At 39.0% G+C, this 19647-nt stretch overlaps 1 protein-coding gene across 6 annotated transcripts in view; it reads left to right on the top strand.

The window, feature by feature from the left end:
* The window catches only part of RHBDL3 (rhomboid like 3), a 204575-nt gene that overhangs the window by 137469 nt on the left and 47459 nt on the right, over positions 1-19647 (top strand). For all 6 annotated transcript variants that reach the window (XM_089477979.1, XM_089477969.1, XM_089477960.1 and 3 more), the window contains 2 exons: positions 14503-14727; positions 16610-16758. In XM_089477979.1, the coding sequence (XP_089334105.1) occupies positions 14503-14727; positions 16610-16758 (374 nt within the window). The remainder of the gene's footprint in view (positions 1-14502; positions 14728-16609; positions 16759-19647) is intronic.

Here is a 19647-nt window from a genome sequence, read left to right as displayed (position 1 = left end):
GCCACTTTTAATAGCACCTTTTTAATAGCACCTTTCGTGATACCTATTGCATGACGCTGTCTCTGTTTCATCACTGCCTTGTCCTTAAAGCAAAGTTAACCCACAATTTGCCACTGATGGGAAAACCCAATAAAAAGCTCCCAATTCTCAGGTGCAGTAAGTTACTCCTGTGGCAGTTCCAGAATTGGGCAGTCACTTGGTGTCAGTATCTCCTCCTCTCCCCCATCGCCACTCCCCTCTCCTATATCAGAATAACTTGTTTGTTTTTTAATTGATGTATATAGTGTATGTATGTATGTATTTTTGTTTTGTTTTGTTAAACTGCCTGGAATTATGTTAAAAATACAACAATATACACATGCACAAATGAAAGGCATGTTAGGCAGAGCATAGGGCAGGAAGGCAAGGCTAAGGATAAGGGTGGGAGAAAGTGTGGGGGACCAGCAACAATCCAGTCACACTATAGAAGGGATGTGTGGTAAGGAGTGCACCGAAACTGGTATGTATGCATATCCAGGGGTAGCCATGTTGGTCAAGAAGCAAATAACATCCAAATTCCACAAAACAGTGATACCTTTATTGACTGACCAAAATACATAAAAATTTATGTTGCAAGCTTTTGAAGCTCCAGTAGCTTCTTCATCAGGCAATGATGTTAAAAATCATACAGGAGGGGGGGGGAGTCAGAATGGGGGTCATATGATAAAGTCCTATGAAGCCCAGACAAAACGTGCAGGTTCTTTATTTAAGATGGTACTTCTGTTTATAGTCAAGCCCAAGTATGTGGTCACTTACTGACTGATGGTGTTTTTCTGAGCCTGGCTTGTCTACATATTCCTCCCTGTTCAGAGTCCCATTTTGTAGAACTGTTTCTTGCATTAGACTTTAAAGCGGTAGGAGTGCTCTTTCAAGTCATTACTGTTTATGGCTTTTTAAAGTCATGTGGGCAGTAATTAATTAATCTGTCTAGTTTGAAAAATAAAACTCCAGAAGCATTTCAGCAGCACATTTAACTTCAATAAATATGCTTATTGTAGTTGTCACATTACATATCTTCTTCAGGCTTAAGTGTGTTTTGGGATAAAACAAATGTGAGTTGTTAGGAAGTAATCTGAGCCTTTTCTCTCTTCAAATGCTGAATAATCCAATAAACCATTTTAGGGAGAAGGAGCCTTTAATGAATGTGAATGTAGTCTCTCTCCTTCACTTACTTTTTCATTTTGTAGTTGCTCTATCCATCTGCCCTGAGCCTTAATAACTTGCTTATTAAAGGAAGCCACAATCGACTACATGGGAGAAAAGCAGGATGGCCTTTCATGTATTTTTGGACCTGAAATATGTGTCAGCCCACAATAGGGCCTTTTTCTACTACTGATTAAATGCTTGAATCATATAGACCAGTATTGTACAACCTCAGAAAATTAAGTAAGATCCAAAGCACACTTCAGAAATAATCCAGTTTGGGACCGTTTTAACTACCCAGGCTCAGTGCTAGGGAATCTTGTGAATTGTAGTTTATTGTGGCACCAGAGCTCTTTGACAGAGAAGGCTAAATGTCTCACAAAACTACAGTTCCCAGCATTCCCTAGCATTGAGCCAGGATAGTTAAAGTTGTCTCAAACTGGATTATTTCTGCTGTGTTGTTTTGGATTGGACTTAAGTAAATTTTGTCTGTTTCGGAGTGTTTCTAGTTGCATATAACAAAGATCAGATAATACATGATGTCTAGAAATGGCAAATCAATATATATCTCTTGCCTTGGGGTTGTGAGGTCATTTTGCACACAACAACAAATGCAATTTGTCACCACTGTACATTTGAAAAGCAGCCATAGCCAATTGCAATTCTAAAAAGTGTACCTATCTGTGACATATGCATTTTAAAAGAACCTGCTTGTTAATTTAAAAAATAAAAATAAAATTATGACTAAAGACCAAAAAATAAACAGGCCCCAGAAAGAACATGCACCTTTAAGATTATAGGCCAATCGGCACAAAGTAGAGGTTTTTAAATGCTAACATGCAAATTTTGCTTCACAATGATCTGTGTCTGTGTGCGCATGTGTGTGTTCATGCACATACATAGCACTCCCCTCTCACAGACAACGCAAGGTAGATACTAAATGGAAAAGAAGGAGTACAGTTTTGCACAATATTGGCACATGGAAAGAAACGTTTGGATGTTGCTTTTCTTTCTATAATCTTTCAGTTATTCCTGAATGTGGCCATTTCTGATCCTGAAAAGGAGCTGGATCTAAATAGGGAAAGGAGCATTCCATGAACATTTTATGTTGTGAGCTGGCAACAAGCAATTATTCCTCTATGCAGGAATAAAAATGAATAAACAGGAATAAAATGAATGAATGTATCTCATCTCTTCTCACCCCCAAACCTCACACAAGAAGATAAAATATATAACAGCGCTAACCAATTACCTTAGAGCATGAGAAGGGGAAACAAAAGCAACACCAACTTTTGGGGGAACAGAAACATTTTACTGAGTTTTTATTTAAAAAGTGCACATTCCTACCTGTATAAATACATTTATTCAACTACTTATAATATATTCAGGACTGGATCCTGAATTCTATTGTCAAAAGGATTTTCTAATCTTGTAGCATGTCTCCTCCTCATCTCATTTATATCCCACCTTTTCTCCATTTTTGGGACACTGGACTAGTTACAAAAAACAAAACAAAGGCAATTACAAAAGAAAAGTAAAGCATATTAAAAATTATTAAAATACAATGAAACAATTCCTGTAGTTGTTGTTAAGTGCTGTCAATTTGACTTTGCCTTATGGTGAACCTATTAAACTTCCAAATCATCGTTTTCAACAGCTCTGATCAGGCCTTGCAAACTCAGGACATAACTTTCTTCATTGAGTTTATCCGCCTGTATTGTGAGTTGGTCTACCTGTATCCACCTGTATTGTGATCATCCTCTCACAGAAAATAATTGTTACTTGCTGATACCACAAGTGGGATGATGGTCCAAAACACATTGAAGAAATAATCCAATTCGAGACCTCTTTAATTGCTCTGGCTCAGTGCCAGAGCTTCTCTCTGACAGAGAAAATGTCTCACAAAACTACAGTTCCCAGAATTCCATAGCATTGAGACAGGGCAGTTAAAGCAGTCTCAGACTGGATTATTTCTGCAGTGTGTTTTGGACCGATGTAAAGCTGGAAAAGTTCTATGTGCCTTAACAGACTCTTGCCCTCCTAGTGTAAGCCAAGCCTCACGTTTCCTTTATTGTTTTTAGCCATATTGGCCATCAGCATAAAAGTATTCACTTTCATCAATACAAAAATTTAAGACCGTTCAGAAACTGAAGGCTGAAACATAATCTCTCAATTTGTATCTACTTCAGCCCTAGGTAACACCATCACACCACAAAATATGACGGGTGCCAGAATACCTATACAGTACATTAGGCTAAAAACATTAACTGTTCCAGTCATTCAGGGCCCTAATCCCCATCCAACCAGTGATAGAGGGAAAGTTAATGTTTCAGGTATGTGATTTTTCCACCTCTTTTATTTACATACGTCACATTCTACAACCTAGTGTCCTTCAAATGTGTAAGACTGTGACTCCTGTCAACCTCAATAGATATGGCTGTTGACCATGGTTGTGCACAGATTATAGGAAGCTAAATCCAATACCCCTGAAGACTGATAGATTGAAGAAGAAAACCTTAACTAAATTGGACCTGATCCCAAAGAGACTTGGACCTGATCCCAAAGAGACTTGAGTCTGTAGTTGTGCTGAAGGAGCAAGAGAACCTAGTCCCCTTACTAAACTATACATCCTAGGATTCTTGGAAGAAAGTCAAGAGAGTTTAATTGGCATAGGATTATGTTGAAGAACTGCTTGATTGAAAGGGAATCGTGACTCATTTTTTCCTTCTTGGACAGCATTTTTCTCTGTCTTTGCACATTACTGAGGAGTGCTTCAAACAGTTTGCCACTTTGCCACCAGTAACACTTCAGTTGAGAAAAAGGTGTGAATCTCCACATACAATATCACAGCCCCCCCCCCCCCCACTGTTTTAAGAAAGCAGAAATGTTTGAATTATCCCTGAGCAGCACATTTGTGTCCATTGCTGACAAGGAAGAGCATCTGTGGCTACTCATTTTACTATCTTTTTTTAAAATCATGTTTTTTAATGTAAGCCAGCTGGGAAGCTGAAAATTGGGCAAGCACATAAAGAAGCTGGAGCAACTCCCTTATAAGGAAGGGTTAACTACATTCAGCACATTTTACCATACACAAATCTAAAAGTGTGTGTATGGGAAATTTAATAGAGGTGTATGAAAGTATGTATGGTATAGTGAAAGCAGACAGGTCTCTCATATAATGAGAGATTCAGGGTCATCTACTGAAGCTGAATGGTGGGAATTTCAAGATAAAAAAAGGTGCTACAGGCTGAGTCTCCTTAATCTGCAATTCCAAAATCCGAAATGCTCCAAAATAATAATAATAAAAAATTGTCCACATGGGTGGCTGAGATAGTGACATCTTTGCTTTTAGATGGTTCAGTGTACACAAACTTTGCTTCATACACAGTTATTAAAATATTATATATAAAATTACCTTCAGGCTATGTGTATAAATTGTACATGAGCCATAAATGAATTTTGTGTTTAAACTTTTGGATCCCATCTCTATGATATCTCATTATGTATATGCAGATATTCCAAAATCGGCAAAACTCTGAAATCCAAAACACTTCTGATCACAAGCTTTTTGGATAAGGGAGGCTCAACTTGTATTCTCCTCAGAGCACATAGCCAACTTAATGAATTTGTTAAAACAATAAGTAGTGATGACTGCTGAGTTAGACAAGTTTCAAAGGAAATTAGGTAAATTGTAGTATTAATGTTTGCAGTTTTATATTGTTTTTAGCTGATGTTTTTAGTTGCTTTATTGTAATATGTTTGGTAGAATTTTTATTTGTGAGCTGCCTTGTGTCCCTTTCAAGGGAGAAAGGTGGCATAGAAATCAAATAAATAAATAAAATTAATAGAGAATAAGGATTTCAATGACTGTTGCTCATGATGTCCAGAGATTACCTCCAGTATCAGAGGCAGTCTATTTACTAGTTGATGGAAAACCCATGCAGGAGGATAGTGCTGTTACTTATGGGATTTCCCACAGCCATCAGTATGGGCAGAGTGTTGGACCAGATAGTCCTTTGGTCTAATCTCATAGGGTTCTTTTTATATCCTTATGGGACAGAAATGATTTTAATAAATAATAAACAATGGATAGTTTTGTTTTTAGTTTGGCATTGCTGTGGTTTCAGCTCTGCTTTTTTTTAAAAAGGATGGGCCATTATCAGACATGTCCATTGTAAGATACACATTTCCTAAGGATTTTAATTTCTTTACTTAATGTCAACAGTTATGGCTTTCATAATATCACTAAAGGTGATTTTTATGGTTTAAATGGTTGTTGGCATTTTTAGTATCCCGGTGTGATCAGAAACAACTGATATGCAACTCATAAAATTAATGGAATGTGAGTACAGGTAGTTTTCAATGCTTCTTTGCTTGTTTCTCTTGCATGGAGCAAATATCTACACTCTTTAAATTTAAAGAGAAAAATAATAGTAGTGTAAAGCTTGCATCTTCTGCATGTACATAGAGGAATATTATGCCAGCAGTTCATATGGCCTATGCAATCCTAACCAATCAGGGATCATATTGCAGCAGACAGTGGGTGGGCTGTGAAGCACTGGAGAACAGCCACCTAAGTTAACCTGTGGCAGTAGAGGATGATGGGGCGTTGAAGATAGAAGTCTGATTTTAAAAAAATACTTAAATAATAAAAAATAAAAATTGCACCTTTGCTGATCTTTTTGAGACTGCATCCACACTGCAGAAATAATCCAGGTTGACACTGCTTTAACTGCCATGGTTCAATGCTATGACATTCTGGGAATTGTAGATTGTTGTGGCACAAGAGCTCTCTGACAGAGAAGGCTAAATGTCTCACAAAACTATAGTTCCCAGAATTCCATAGCATTGAGTCATGCTCCCATTGTCAAGGCAGCCAACATAGAGAACATCCAGCACCACACGACAAGTTTGAAGTTAGGCTTAGTTGTCTATGCAAGTATGCCTTCTCTGTTGTATCAACACACCACTGAGAGTGAAAGGAGTACACAGATAAACAGAATCAAATCTGACCATGATCAAATTTGAATATAGTATGATTCATACTGGAAATTTGATGCCTGATTGCTTAGAATTGCAAAGGATGGGATAGGAAAGAACACTCTTTTTATTTGGTTTCAGAAAAGCTGTTGAGTAAAGTGGTTGAATAGTTTTTTGTGGGTTTTTTGGCCTATGTGGCCATGTTCTAGAAGAGTTTATTCCTGATGTTTTGCCAGCATCTGTGGCTGGCATCTTCAGAGAATGCTGGCCTGGAAGAGAGCTGGATATATATATACTGTGTGCCCCTGGGTCTGGAGGAATTCCATGTTAATTTGTGCATTGTTCTGTTGTTTATGGCAGGGCCTCATGGTGGGAGGCTATGCAAAGAGAATTAGTGTCTGCTAATTGGTGGTCGTTATCTGCTGGGAAAGCCCTTGACCCTGGGTGGTTTCTCATTTGCCTTTGCCGAGCCCTCATTTTGCTATTCTTCAGGACTGGTAGCCAAACTTTGTTCACTTTAAGGGTTTCTTCTTTCTGGTTGAAATTATCCAGATGTTTATGGATTTCAGTGGCTTCCCTGTGCATCCTGACATGGTTGTGGTTGGCATGGTCCAGAATTTCAGTGTTATCAAACAGTATTTTATGCTCTGAATGATTTATAACATGTTCTGCTACTGCTGATTTTTCAGGCTCTCAGTCTGCAATGTCACTTGTGTTCTTGATTTGTGTTTGTACACTGCGTTTGGTGATCCCTATGTAGACTTGTCCACAGCTACATAGTATGTGGTAAACTCCTGCGGCTGTGAGAGGGTCTCTCTTGTCTTTCGCTGAGCGCAGCATTTGCTGGATTTTCTTGGTTGGTTTGTAAACCATTTGGATGTTGTGTTTCTTCACCAGTTTCCCTATTCTGTCTGTGACTCCTTTGATGTATGGTAAAAATACCTTCCCTTTTGGTGGCTGCTTGTCTTCACTCCTCTGGATTTTTCTGGGCTTGGCAGCCCTTCTGATATCTGAGCTGGAATAACCATTAGCCTGTAGAATTCAAGCAACCTGGTCCAGGTGCTTGAATTCATCTTCCAGGAAGTGGGGTTCACAGATCCGTTTTTCCCGGTTTACCGGTGTTTTTATTGTGCTTCTTTTTTGTCCTGGATGATGGTTGGAATTGCTGTGTAGGAATCTGTCTGTGTGTGTAGATTTTCTGTACACTATGTGGCCCAAATGTTGTTCAGATGGTTCAGAAACACAGCCAGATCTTCTTCTCCATGGCTCCAAATGGAGAAGAAGATCTGGCTGTGTTTCTGAACCACCTGAACAACAGCCACCCTAACATCCAATTCACAATGGAAAAAGTAAAGGAAGGAACACTTCCATTCTTGGATGTCCTAGTCATCTGCAAACCGAATCAACGAACCAACAAGTAACTCTGAAATGTAGTTTTGTTGAACCTGTGTTATTTATCATTCATTCCTTCCATGACACAATCTTAAAACAAATATTTATGTGTTGGAGTGGCAAGTGTTGCCTTTTGGGTTTTCCTTTTCAGCTGCAAAATATTTCAGTCTGCCTTTGTTTTTCAGCAGTTGTTGTTGTTGTTGTTGTTAGTTGGCCTCAAGTTGCCTTCCTCACGTGGTATCCTTATAAATAAGAATTCCAAGAAACCCTGTTATGAACGGCAGGTCTTGCATACTAAGGGCTGTGGCTTTCTGGATTAAATCTTCCCACTTGTAATGCAGTCTCACTCTTCTCTTACTGCCTTCTACTTTGCCAAGACTTTCCAATGAGTCATGAAATCCAAACATAGAAATGGGAAATACTATGGCAAGGATGATTCTGACTTTGATATGCAACAATATATCTACATACTTGAGTGCCTTCAAAGCCCTTCCAAGTCCTATCCTGCATCCACACTACAAAAATAATCTAGGTTGGCATTACTTTTAACTGTCATGGCTCAATGCTATGGAATTCTGGGAACTGTAATGTGGCAACAGAGCACTCTGACAGAAAGCGAAATGCCACACAAAACTACAATTCCCAGAATTCCATAGCATTGAGCCTGTTACACATGTACTTAAAGTGATGTCAAACTGACTTGATTGTTTTTGCAGTGTAGATGCGGCCCTAGTCTTCTGTTATCTTGACTATGATATACAATTTGAAGTAAGTCTGAGCCAGGATATAGAAAATCCAAGGACAATTAATCTACGCATGCAAGGTACATCAGCCTAGATTCCTCTCTTGCACTCAGGAGCCTTGATGACTGTTATAAGGAGAACATTAAGCTTGTAACTTTCTTTTATAAATGTCAAGGAATATGTTAAGTTTTCTGCTCCATGCATTTTGAATGATCACAACCCATCCTGGGCTTTAAAGACATCAGACTTGAAAGTTAATTGCTGTGTTATCTCATCAAATCCCACCAAGAGTTTGCCCCCCAGGTTTTTGAACTAAATAAGGCTCTCCTTAGCATACCTAAGGAAAAAATGAATACATTTTTTGGTTTATGTTTATTTGGGGTGCTTCCAGAAGAGGCTTTTATTGTGCAATTGTCTCATCATGTAATTTTACAGGGGTCCAGATGTTATCACTTCCCACTTCTAACCCACTCATGTCACCCCTTTGCTCCTTGCCTTTCCTTATCACATAAAATCCAATAAGAAAAAGAAAAGGAAAAAGAAAGTGAATATCTCTACCTGCCCAACATGATTAAGGCTACATAACACACTGCAGAAATAACCCAATTTGACATCACTTTAACTGTCACAGTTCAGTGCTATGGGGTTTTAGGAACTGTAGTTTTGTCAGTCATTTAGCCTTCTCTGTTGGAGAGCTCTGGTAGTACAACAAACTACAGTTCCTATAATTTTTTACACAGCATAGAGCCATGGCAGTTAAAGAGGTGTCAAACTGGATTATTTCTATAATGCAGATGCAGCCTTCATAAACAAGGGTGAGAGAAATGATAAAGTGAAAGCCAGAATCACACTAGTTGGAGTTTTAAAATATTTTAATAAATACAAATATATCCTATAAGGCCACATAATAGCTGCTTCCTGGAGGTTGCAGCTCACCAATTCTCATTCACAACTGTGATTGCGTCCGAGTAGCTCACAGTAATGATTAGTATGTTTTAAGCAGCTTGGCTCTGCTTGCAGCAGTTACCCGATATGCACTGTATGTCTGAAAACAGAAGGTTCAGACTTTGAACTCCTGAGGCTGTGCGCCAAAAAGAAAGTGGTCCAAAAACAATAACAACAAACAACCCTGGGATGCTAATGCTGTCATGCTTTATCCTTCATGCTGAGAAAGGCCCTGGCAGCCTTCTATGAGCAGATGCCAACTGAAAGTTGTAGTGTATTCAGAGCAAAGGGCTCTTAGAAAGAGTTTTGGAAATTGCCCAAGAATTTTTATAGTGTGCTTGTACTCGGAGCATCATATATATTTGCTGTACTTTCCTATGCAGGAATGTATGAATAAGAACAGCACATGCCAAAACAAAAGGTAGCTGTGATTTACAATGGACTCAGTGCCTGTGTCCAGCTTGTTGTCAACAGCTTACTCTTGGAAAATCCATTTCTTTACAAGGCTCAATAGCAGTTACTTGAGGCATTTCTAATACTGGGAGAAAAGAGGTATTTCTCTGCCTCTAACAAGTGGTATAGAGAATAGAATTAAGCATTAAGCATGCATCAGGATTAATTCTTTTAATAATTAATCCATGGCACAACCTTTCCATGGTGGTGAGATTGTGTATTCTGCCGAGGCTATGTTGATAGCAGCAGTGCTGCTAGTAAGGTCTCCCATGTCAAACAGGCTTTTGCTGAGGAACCAGACTAAATATGTGGAACAGCTACAGGGCACCAGCACTGAAGGATGATCTCTCAGAAACAATGACACCATAGCTAATACTTGTTAGTGTTGCACAAAAGGTGGCATGGTAAACCCCTTTTTAATGTTGTTTGCCATGGAAATCCTATAATGAGATAATCCAAAATATAATAGATAGTGTCAGAATATGACAGCTCCTGGGTTGGAAGGAGTTCAATGAGGTATTGGGATAGAGCAGAGGATAGTTATCACTGTGACTAGTGATACAACTGTACTCAAGCCAAAAGAACTGCAGACATATTCCGAAATAAAAGGAAAGTCCAAAGCTGTACAACAAATGTTATAGGAAAATAGAATGTGATACACATGAATCAGGGAAAGCTAAACATATTAAAACAAGAAACAGAATGTATAAATGTTACAATACTTGGGGTGAGTGAGCTAAAGTGAAGAGGTATTAGACATTTTGAGTCAGATACAGTGTTTTACTCAGGAAATGAAAACCAAAGAAATGGGTTGGCAAAAATAGTGCAAAGAGATGTACCAAAAGCAGTCAAGGGATATAATGCAAGTTTTAACCAGTTTTATCAAGACTTCAAGGGAAACCTATCAATATAACCATAATTCAGGTTTATGTTCCAACTAAAGAGGCAGAAGAAAAAGAAATTGAAAGATTTGACATTGAAGTCCAGAAAGAAATTGTCCAAAAATCAAAACAGGATTTCTTGATAATTGTAGGTGATTGGAATGCAAAAGTAGGAAACAGATCAGAATCAAAGACTCGAAGAAAATTTGGCCTAGGATCAAGAAGGAAGTGACCAACTGACTGAATTTTGTGAGACCAGCAGTTTGTTCACTGCAAACGCTTTCAACCAAATAAAAAGGGGTGACTGTATACATGGACATCACCTGGTGGCTAAAGTAGAAATCAAATAGTCTGCCTAACTGGAAGTAGAAAATGGAGAATCTCCATTCTTTTTGCAAAAATAAGACCAGGAGCAGATTGTGGCAAAGACCATGGACTGTAGGTTTCAGTACTTAGAACAAAGCTAAAGAACACTGAATGAAGTATTGCGCCAAAATACAGGCTTAAGAACATCCCCATAGAATTTAAAGATAATGTGAAAAAAAGATTTGCACTTTTAAGCCTAATTGACCCAGAGCCAAAACAACTCTGGACTGAAGCCAGGGACATTGTCAGGGAGGAATGCAAAAAGACAGTATCTGTAACCAAAAAGAAACAGAAGCCTCAATGGATGACAGGGAAACTCTTCAAGCAGTTAAGAACAGACAAGAAGCAAAAGTAAAAGGGGAGAGCAATAAGGTCAGAACCCTGGATACAACTGTACAGTGACTTGTGCATAGGGACAAAGAGAACTGCTATAGATAGAAAAGAAGATGGTGACAAGAACAACAACAACAAAACACCCAAAGAACAAGAGACCTCTACCACAATATCAGAGAAATCAAAGATAAGTTTAAATCAAGAGTGTTGAGATGATATACAACAAGCAGGAAAATGCATTACATGAGCAAGTAAAAATAAAAAGCGTAAAGAAATAATAGCATAAAGAACTATATAAAAGAGACAAAAGGATAACAGATTCATTCAAGGAAGAACCATTTGAAGACAAACCCACTATTTCAGAGAGTGAAGTGGAAGCTGCATTCAAAGCACTTGGGAGAAATAGAATGCCAGGAACAGATGGCATACCAATAGGGCTTTTCTAAGCAACAGAGTCAGAATCCATTCAAATTCTAGTTAAGGTCTGTCAACAAATATGGGCAACACAAATTGGAAAAGTTCAATATACATTCTAATGCCCCAGAAAGGGAACATCAGTTATAGCTATAACCACAGGGTCATTGCACTAATCTCACATGCGAGCAAAGTGATTCCCAAAATTCTACAACAAAGACTTCTACCATATATGGAGTGAGAATGTCCAGATGTCCAAGCTAAGTTAAGGAAAGAAAAAGGCACTAGGAATCATATTGCAAACATACATTGGATAATAGAATACACCCAAAAATACATTGGATAATAGAGTACACCAAAAAATATTAGAAGAAATTCAGCCAGTGCTTTATATGGTCAGATCTTCATATCTGTGGGGGATCCATTCTGGACATGGACACACACACACACACACACACCTGCGTAAAAAAAGTGTATGCTCAAGCCCCAATGAAAATAATGGGGCTTGTGCATGGCACAGTGGTGTGGTGGCGCACATGCACCATGGGCCGTGCCCCATTAGCCTTAATGGAATGTGCCTCCCCTTGCACCCCGCGTGCTCCCTCGTGGCTTTCAGCGTATGATGAAAGCCATGTATTAATATCCACGTATGATTTATGTAACTTTAAAACAGACGATGAAGACATTGGAATAGTTCAAGATTTTCCATATCTTGGCCCATACATTAGTCACAATAGAGACTGCAGCCAAGAAATCAGAAGACCAGGACTTTAAAGGGTACGTATGAAGAAACTAGAGAAGATTCTGAAGTATAAAATTATATCATGGAATCCTAACGTTAGGATTGTCCATGCCATTGTATTTCCAATTTTTGTGTAAGTATGTGAAAGCTGGATTGTGAAGAAAGCTGATATGAAGAGAATAAACTCATCTGAAATGTAATGCTGGAGGAGAGTTCTACAGATACCATGGACTGCTAAAAAGAAAAATAAATGTGTCCTTAATCAAACCAAAAATAACAAACCAAAAAGATAAACAAATGGGTCCTAGAACAGATCAAGCTGGAAATCTCCCTGGAAGCCAAGATGATTAAGCTGAGGCTGTCATACTTTGGCCATATCATGAGAAGGCATGACTGATTGGAAAAAAAAAACAATAATGCTAGGTAAAGTAGAAGGAAGTAGAAAGAGAGGAAGGCCACATGCTTGATGGGTGGATTCCATTAAGGAGGCCATGGGTATGAATTTTCAGGAAGTAAGAAGAGCAATGGAGGATAGGGAGTCTTGGAAGTGTCTCATCCACAGGGTAGCCATGAGTCCAGATCAACTCAAGGGTGGTTAACAACAACAAGAGCAAATCAAGCCTGAACTCTCTCTAGAAGTCAAACTGACTAAACTGAAACTGTCATAGTTTGACCATATCATGAGAAGACACGACTCGCTAGACAAGACAGTAATGCTTGGTAAGGTAGAAGAGTGTAGGAAAAGAAAGGACCACATTCTCAACCACAGACTCAACCAAGGAAGAGTCTGCAAGACCTGGGCAGGGCTGTTGATGTCAGGTTGACTTGGCGGCGTCTCATTCACGGGGTCCCCATATATCAAAGTAGACTGATGGCAGTTAACAACAAAATTAAGTATGCTGTAGCCATATTGAAAACCATTGCTAATTTATGTAATACTATAGATTTACGTGAAATGATGGTGGGCAACTTTTGGACAGTGTAGGGGTCACCTTTATGTCCTCTTGACAATGTGTGTGAATTTATATGCAAACATTTAAATATATTCAAAATACTTCTATGGTTAAATTAAGAATTTATTTTCAATCATTCTTTATAAGGGAACATTTCCATTTTTAAAAATAAAACTCAGTATAGCCAACCTGACATTTTTAATAGTCATCTTGCACTTAATCATAATGTATGTTATGGTGTTAGAACTGTCACTGTAAGAAAGCTTTCCTTCAGATTTCCAGATACTGATTAAGAAGACTGAATATGAGACTAGATTCAATTCCTGGCTTTATCTGACATGGTAATCACAATTTTCTCACCAATATCACATTTTTTTCCACAAAATAAATTGCTAAATTGTCTGCATTTCAGAATAAAGCATGACAAATCATCCTTTTATCTTTTTTGATTCAGATTAAGACATCAAATTATGTTATTTTATAGAATTATATTTTTGAATAAGCAAATGACATGTTTTGTATCTGTGAAAGGGTAATCCTACACAACCTGTTTTAACCACTTACTAATTTTTATAAAAAACATTCTCCATAATTGTTTGGGCAAACAGAAACTTTGGTCCAAAACAAACTGCAGAAATAATCCAGTTTGAGACTGCTTTAACTGCCCTGGCTTAGTGCTAGAGGATCTGAGGAATTGTAGCTTATTGTGGCACGAGAGTTCACTGACAGAGAAGGTTAAATGTCCCACAAAACTACAGTTTCCAGAATGCCCTAGCATTGAGCCAGGGCAGTTAAAGCCGTCTTAAACTGGATTATTTCTGCAGTGTGTTTTAAACCTTTGTTACTGAGTTTGTTATATTTCATTTGTATGAACCAACAGTGTTTTGTGGAATGCGATAAAGTTATGTTGATTTGGTTGGATATGCCATGATACAGGAAGTAGAAAGGGCTATAAGGTAACCTGGTCTGGATTCTTGTTGCCCCTATTTATTTACATCTCTCAATTCTGGACATCTTTTTATGGCATTTTCTGAGAACACAGTCAAACTCCCAGCAAGCTGAGATTGCTTACTTTCTTCATTTTAATTTTTCCTTTCCTTTCCTTGTTTTTTCCTCAGATGAGTAACAAAAGGTCCAACAGCTTTCGCCAAGCCATTTTGCAAGGGAACAGGAGGTTGTGCAGCAAGGCACTGTTAGAGGAGACGGGACTTAGCCTTTCACAGCGGCTCATTCGACATGTAGCATATGAGACTTTGCCACGCGAGATAGATCGGAAGTGGTATTATGACAGCTACACCTGCTGCCCTCCACCTTGGTTCATGATTGCCATTACCATTGTAGAGGCAAGTATCTTTAGGCAAGCCAAAATTCAGGGGAGTTATGTTGGCCTGTTTACCTGGAGTCACATTTTATCTTCTTGAGAGACACAAAGAAGGAAGATGTACAGTCTGGCATGGGGTGTTTCTGGATGATCAGGTTGCAACTATGTTAAGGGGAGCATACAACTTTGTTTGTTTGTTTGTTTGTTTGTTTACTTTATATCCTTCCATTCTCCCTATATAGAAACTCAAGGCAGTTATTTAAAATAGTAAAATGTATTAAAATATGTACAAACTTTGACATTTGAATTGCACCATGTTTAAAAGCCCTACCCTCATCAGTTTGAAAAGGCCTGATGACACAAAGATGTTTTGGTCTCCTGATGAAAGGACAGCAGGGACGGGGCCATCCTTGCTCTCTAGGGAGTGAGTTCCAAAGTCTGGGAGCAGACATCAAGAAGGCCCTCTTCCTTGTTCCCACCAAACAAGGCTGAGAGGGTGGTGGGACAGAGAGAAGGGCCTCTAAATGGTCTTAGCACTCTAATGGGCTTATAAAGGGAGATACAGTACTTCAAATAACCTAGAGCTAAACTGTTTAGGGATTTATTGGTCAAAACCAGCACTTTGAATTGTGCCCAGAAATGGACAAACAGTCAATTGAGCTGTTACAACAAGGGTACAGTATGTATGCTGCAGCTCTTTGGGTGAACTGATGTTTCTGAGCACTTTTCAAAGGCAGCTCCATTTAGAGTGCATTACAGTAATCCAAATGGGAAGTAACCAAGGCATGTACGACCATGGCCACATCATACAGCTTTCATGCACTCTTTCCTTGATTATACAGCCCTGTGTAATTCATGCCTTGATAATCTCACAGATCAGAGTTCATCTCCTGAAGAGGATTTGGAAGCTTCAGCTTCTGTAGAATTCTGCTGACAGGTTAGAACACCTGGAAGAGAGAAAGAGAGTTAAACAGTGTGTATCTGTACCATTTAGTTCAGGAGCATATGGCCCTCCAGGTTTTACAGGACTGCAACCCTAGTCAACATACTCACTAGTGAGGTATAATGGGAGTGGCAGCCCCCAAAACATCCTTGTTTTATCCCAAAACTGCATTTTGCATTACAAACCGATTTAAACAACTACCAGACCTCATATGTGGAAACAGATATTACACATATCCAGCAGATGTTGATTGCAACTAAATTGCATTGAAAGCAATACAGTGGCATTTAGTTGAATCTGACAAGTTACATTGATTTGTATGTACTTGCTTGGATTTGATGTCAGTATGAACTGTGTGAATGTAGGAAGAGGATTACAGTGGGCCCTTGGTATCTGCTGTGGTTTGGTTCCAGGATCTCTCATGGATACCAAAACCATGGATGCTCACGTCCCATTACATATGATAGCACAGTAAAATGACGCCCCTTATATAAAACAGGAAAATCAAGTTTTGCTTTTTGGAATTTATATATTTTTGGAATATTTTCAAGACATGCATGATTTGAATCCATGGATAAAGAATTCGTGGATGTGGGGGGGCTGACTGTACTTCTGTACATGTGCATATGTGACAGGTTCTTCCTCTGCAGGATTGGAAGCCATGGCTGATGTGGGGTCATGCTTTTGCAGTAGGATCTTTGACCACATGCCTTCCTTTCACATTGACACTAAGCATGGTTGCAGGTTCATGGCTTGCAGGGGGTCATAATCAAAGGTCAGGCAACAATATAGTGACTACTCCTTTTTCTACTTGTACAGTGGACTTTTGAAAGTGTAGATCTGACCAGGCCTTTAGTTACATATGCTTCTGCAATGTTCTTGTATGTTTCCTTAAATGCAGGTTCTGATGCCCCTAATTGAATGGATTATGGTTAACTGTTACATCTCCCTTCTTTCCTAGGTTGCCTTCTTTATTTACAATGGAGTGGTATTGGATAGGTTTGTGTTGCAAGTCACCCACCCCTTATATCTGAAGAACTCATTGTTATATCATCCTCAGCTCCGTGCTCAGGCCTGGAGGTACCTCACATACATATTCATGCATGCAGGGTGAGTGCTGAAGAAAATACTGAATTCCTCCATTTTGGCATAGGTTTGTGTGTATTATTAAAGCTGGGTGGGGGAGGACAGGGGTGAATATAACGCTGGTGCCTACATTTGATATCTTTAGGCTGCTTTCAAGGCTCAAGCAGTTGGCAGATACACTGCTGACACCTAGCCTAAGCCTCTTTTGGAGAGAAAAAAGAGCCCAGGAATCTTGAGAAACAATGGGCAGCATTAGTTCTGGAATGTGATGGATTAAAAAGATATGCTGGAGTCACCCAGCACGCCTGTCACCAGTGGCATCACTACCTATGGTGTCATCCAGTTTGGAGGTGGGGGGGGCTATCCTGCTCCCTCCCCCTAACTTGCTTACCTAAACCCCCCTCCCCAGCTGTCTGCCCCTCTCCCCACCAGTTGCCTGTCCCTTGCCTTGCCTCCATCCCCAGGTGCTCTATGGCCCCATCATCCAGCAGGCTGCCCAGGGCAGCTGGGCAAGTGAGACAGAAGGAGGGGACAGAAGGGTCGTGCATTGCTTCTCCTTTTCCTCCATCATCAGGCTTCCTTCCCTTGCACTAAGCCCTGTGACCCAGCAGCCGGGAAGGGCACACATCACCCTTTCGAAGAGGGAGAAGGGCCCAACTGGGTGTCACCCCTCATCTGGGGTGTCACATGGTGCTGTCCACACACACACCAGAGATGCCACTGCCTGCCACTGCTGCAAGAAAATACACTATGGCCTACCAGTAGAGGAGGGAGCCCACCAGAGCTGTGTTTGCCCAAGTTTGCCTTGAAACTGTAGCTGTCCCTGGGGGCAGGGCCAACGATTATTGCAGAGAAGCCAATTCTAAAAAACCCTAAGTGCTATATTTTAATTCTTTCCTTCTTCCATTTATGAGTATGCACCTTTAATGAAATGGGGTGCTTTTGTATAGACTAATTATTTTGGATAGGATTCTTTCAAGAAAAAAAATTCCTATTGAATGTTACCTGGACCATGCAGTAGTTATCTTTTGTCCATTTATTATCTTTTACTGAATAAAGATTTGTCACATTTGTAATATACCATTTCAATTTTCTAAGGCAAATTTTGGTTCATAAGACAACATGAAAGAAAATGAAAAAATGTTTTAAAACAAGTGATGCTGGTTGAATGATACTGGAAATTGTAGTCCAACAAAGTAACTTTTCCATATACTGATAAAATGCTTACCCAAACTTAATTTTAGTGGACACCCAGTCTTACTACAAGCTTAGTGTTGGCTTGGGTTTCTGCAATACCACATAATCGCTAGGGCAGTCCTTCCTTTCCAGATCTATCCATAAAACAAGGGTATTGCTACTCGGTCCATTTTTAAAATGACTTTAAATCTACAGATAAAATAAAGCTCTGTATGAGCTAATTTATATTACAGTGTAAGACATCTAGGACACAAGTTGAGGTGACAAATCTGTCCTGTATTGAAAAACAGGTTTTAGTTCTTGACTTGATGGTGATGACTAACCTATCCTTATTGATCTGTAGCAATCTTACAGCTTTAAGTTGCTTTTTAATGGAAGTCTGTCTCTGTGCAAATTGAAGCTGTGGAGGGGGGATCTTTATTAGAACAGAGCAGGGAAGATTGAACTTTCCCTTTAACAGCATAATCTTCCTTCAGCTTCCTCCAAACATCAGCTATTTATTTTTTAAAATAACCTGTGGACATCCATCACTTCCGTGCAATTAATTTGACATCACATCTGCTTGGGCCCTAAACACTGTGTAATCTATTTGGATTAAAAGGGTTGGCTTGGTCCATGTGGACTGTAAAGCATCTTGCAACCTCAGAAGACAGTAAGTGCTTAAACTATGTTGTAGTCTGCTTTCTTTAGCCACAAAACACTAACCTTTGCCTTAACAGGTATCCTGTTGCCATTATTCTGTTGTGTTGCTTGAAAAATGTGCTGAACCTTTTAATTATCACATTTCTTTCACACTCTTGGCTGATTTCCAAGGGAAACTCTGGGGAAGATACTATATCCTGTGCTTCACATCTGTAAATATTAAGAGACTTTGCTAGCATAAGCTTACTACTTTTTGCAGTAGATTCTAAATCTTTTGGACATGCAAACCATCAAAGCTATACCACATTTTGAGAAGCAGTTTTTGCTGATTTCTCCCTCTAATATGATGAAATATTTACCACAGTAACTAAACAATCATTTATAGCCAGCTTCACTACATTAGATTATTTTTTCACATCAGGAGAATCAAATTAATCTTAGGAAAAGTAATAATCTTTTTTAAAAAATGATAGTACCATTATTCCCTTCTCTTTCACTTTTCTCTACCAAAGGCCGAACTAATATAAAGGTGGGCCTATTGTTGCATAGTTCCTGCTGTGTCTTTAATATGTTAATTTGAAGCTCTTAATTTACTGTCTTCTTCTTCTTCTTCTTTTTTAATGGGAGAATGTGTGTCAGCCAGAAGGTTTTGGAGGAGAAGGTAGTTGTTAAGGGTGGCCAGCTGGACTACTTGACAACTTCCAAAAATGTGTGCTGTTTGTGCCTCAGTCCTGATGGAGAAAATCTGTACAAGAAGGCAGAGCTATAAATTTTGTTCTTTTTAATTTTAAAAGCCAAGTGGACATTCATTATCTGTCGAGCCCACCCTTTGTATTGCTGCCATAACTAATGACTCGCTTTGATTCTAAGGTCCCCATTTGTTTGGTTGTAGAGAAGATGAAGCCTTGATAAATCAATTATATTGTCTTCTAAAGAATGACACACTTGGAGCATGAGAAAGCTAATTATGTTTTATGGGTGCGACTCTGATGCTTTTGGTTTTGGTAGAAGTTTGAATAGAAAGATTCTTGAGACATTTTTAAAGAACAGACATCCATCAGACACACTTAGGAT

Source organism: Sceloporus occidentalis, unplaced genomic scaffold (genome assembly GCF_023333645.1).
Source record: "Sceloporus occidentalis isolate IW3139 unplaced genomic scaffold, rSceOcc1.0.p SCAF_1, whole genome shotgun sequence".
NCBI classification, from domain to species: Eukaryota; Metazoa; Chordata; class Lepidosauria; order Squamata; family Phrynosomatidae; genus Sceloporus; species Sceloporus occidentalis.
This window is presented reverse-complemented; position numbering and strand designations above follow the sequence as displayed.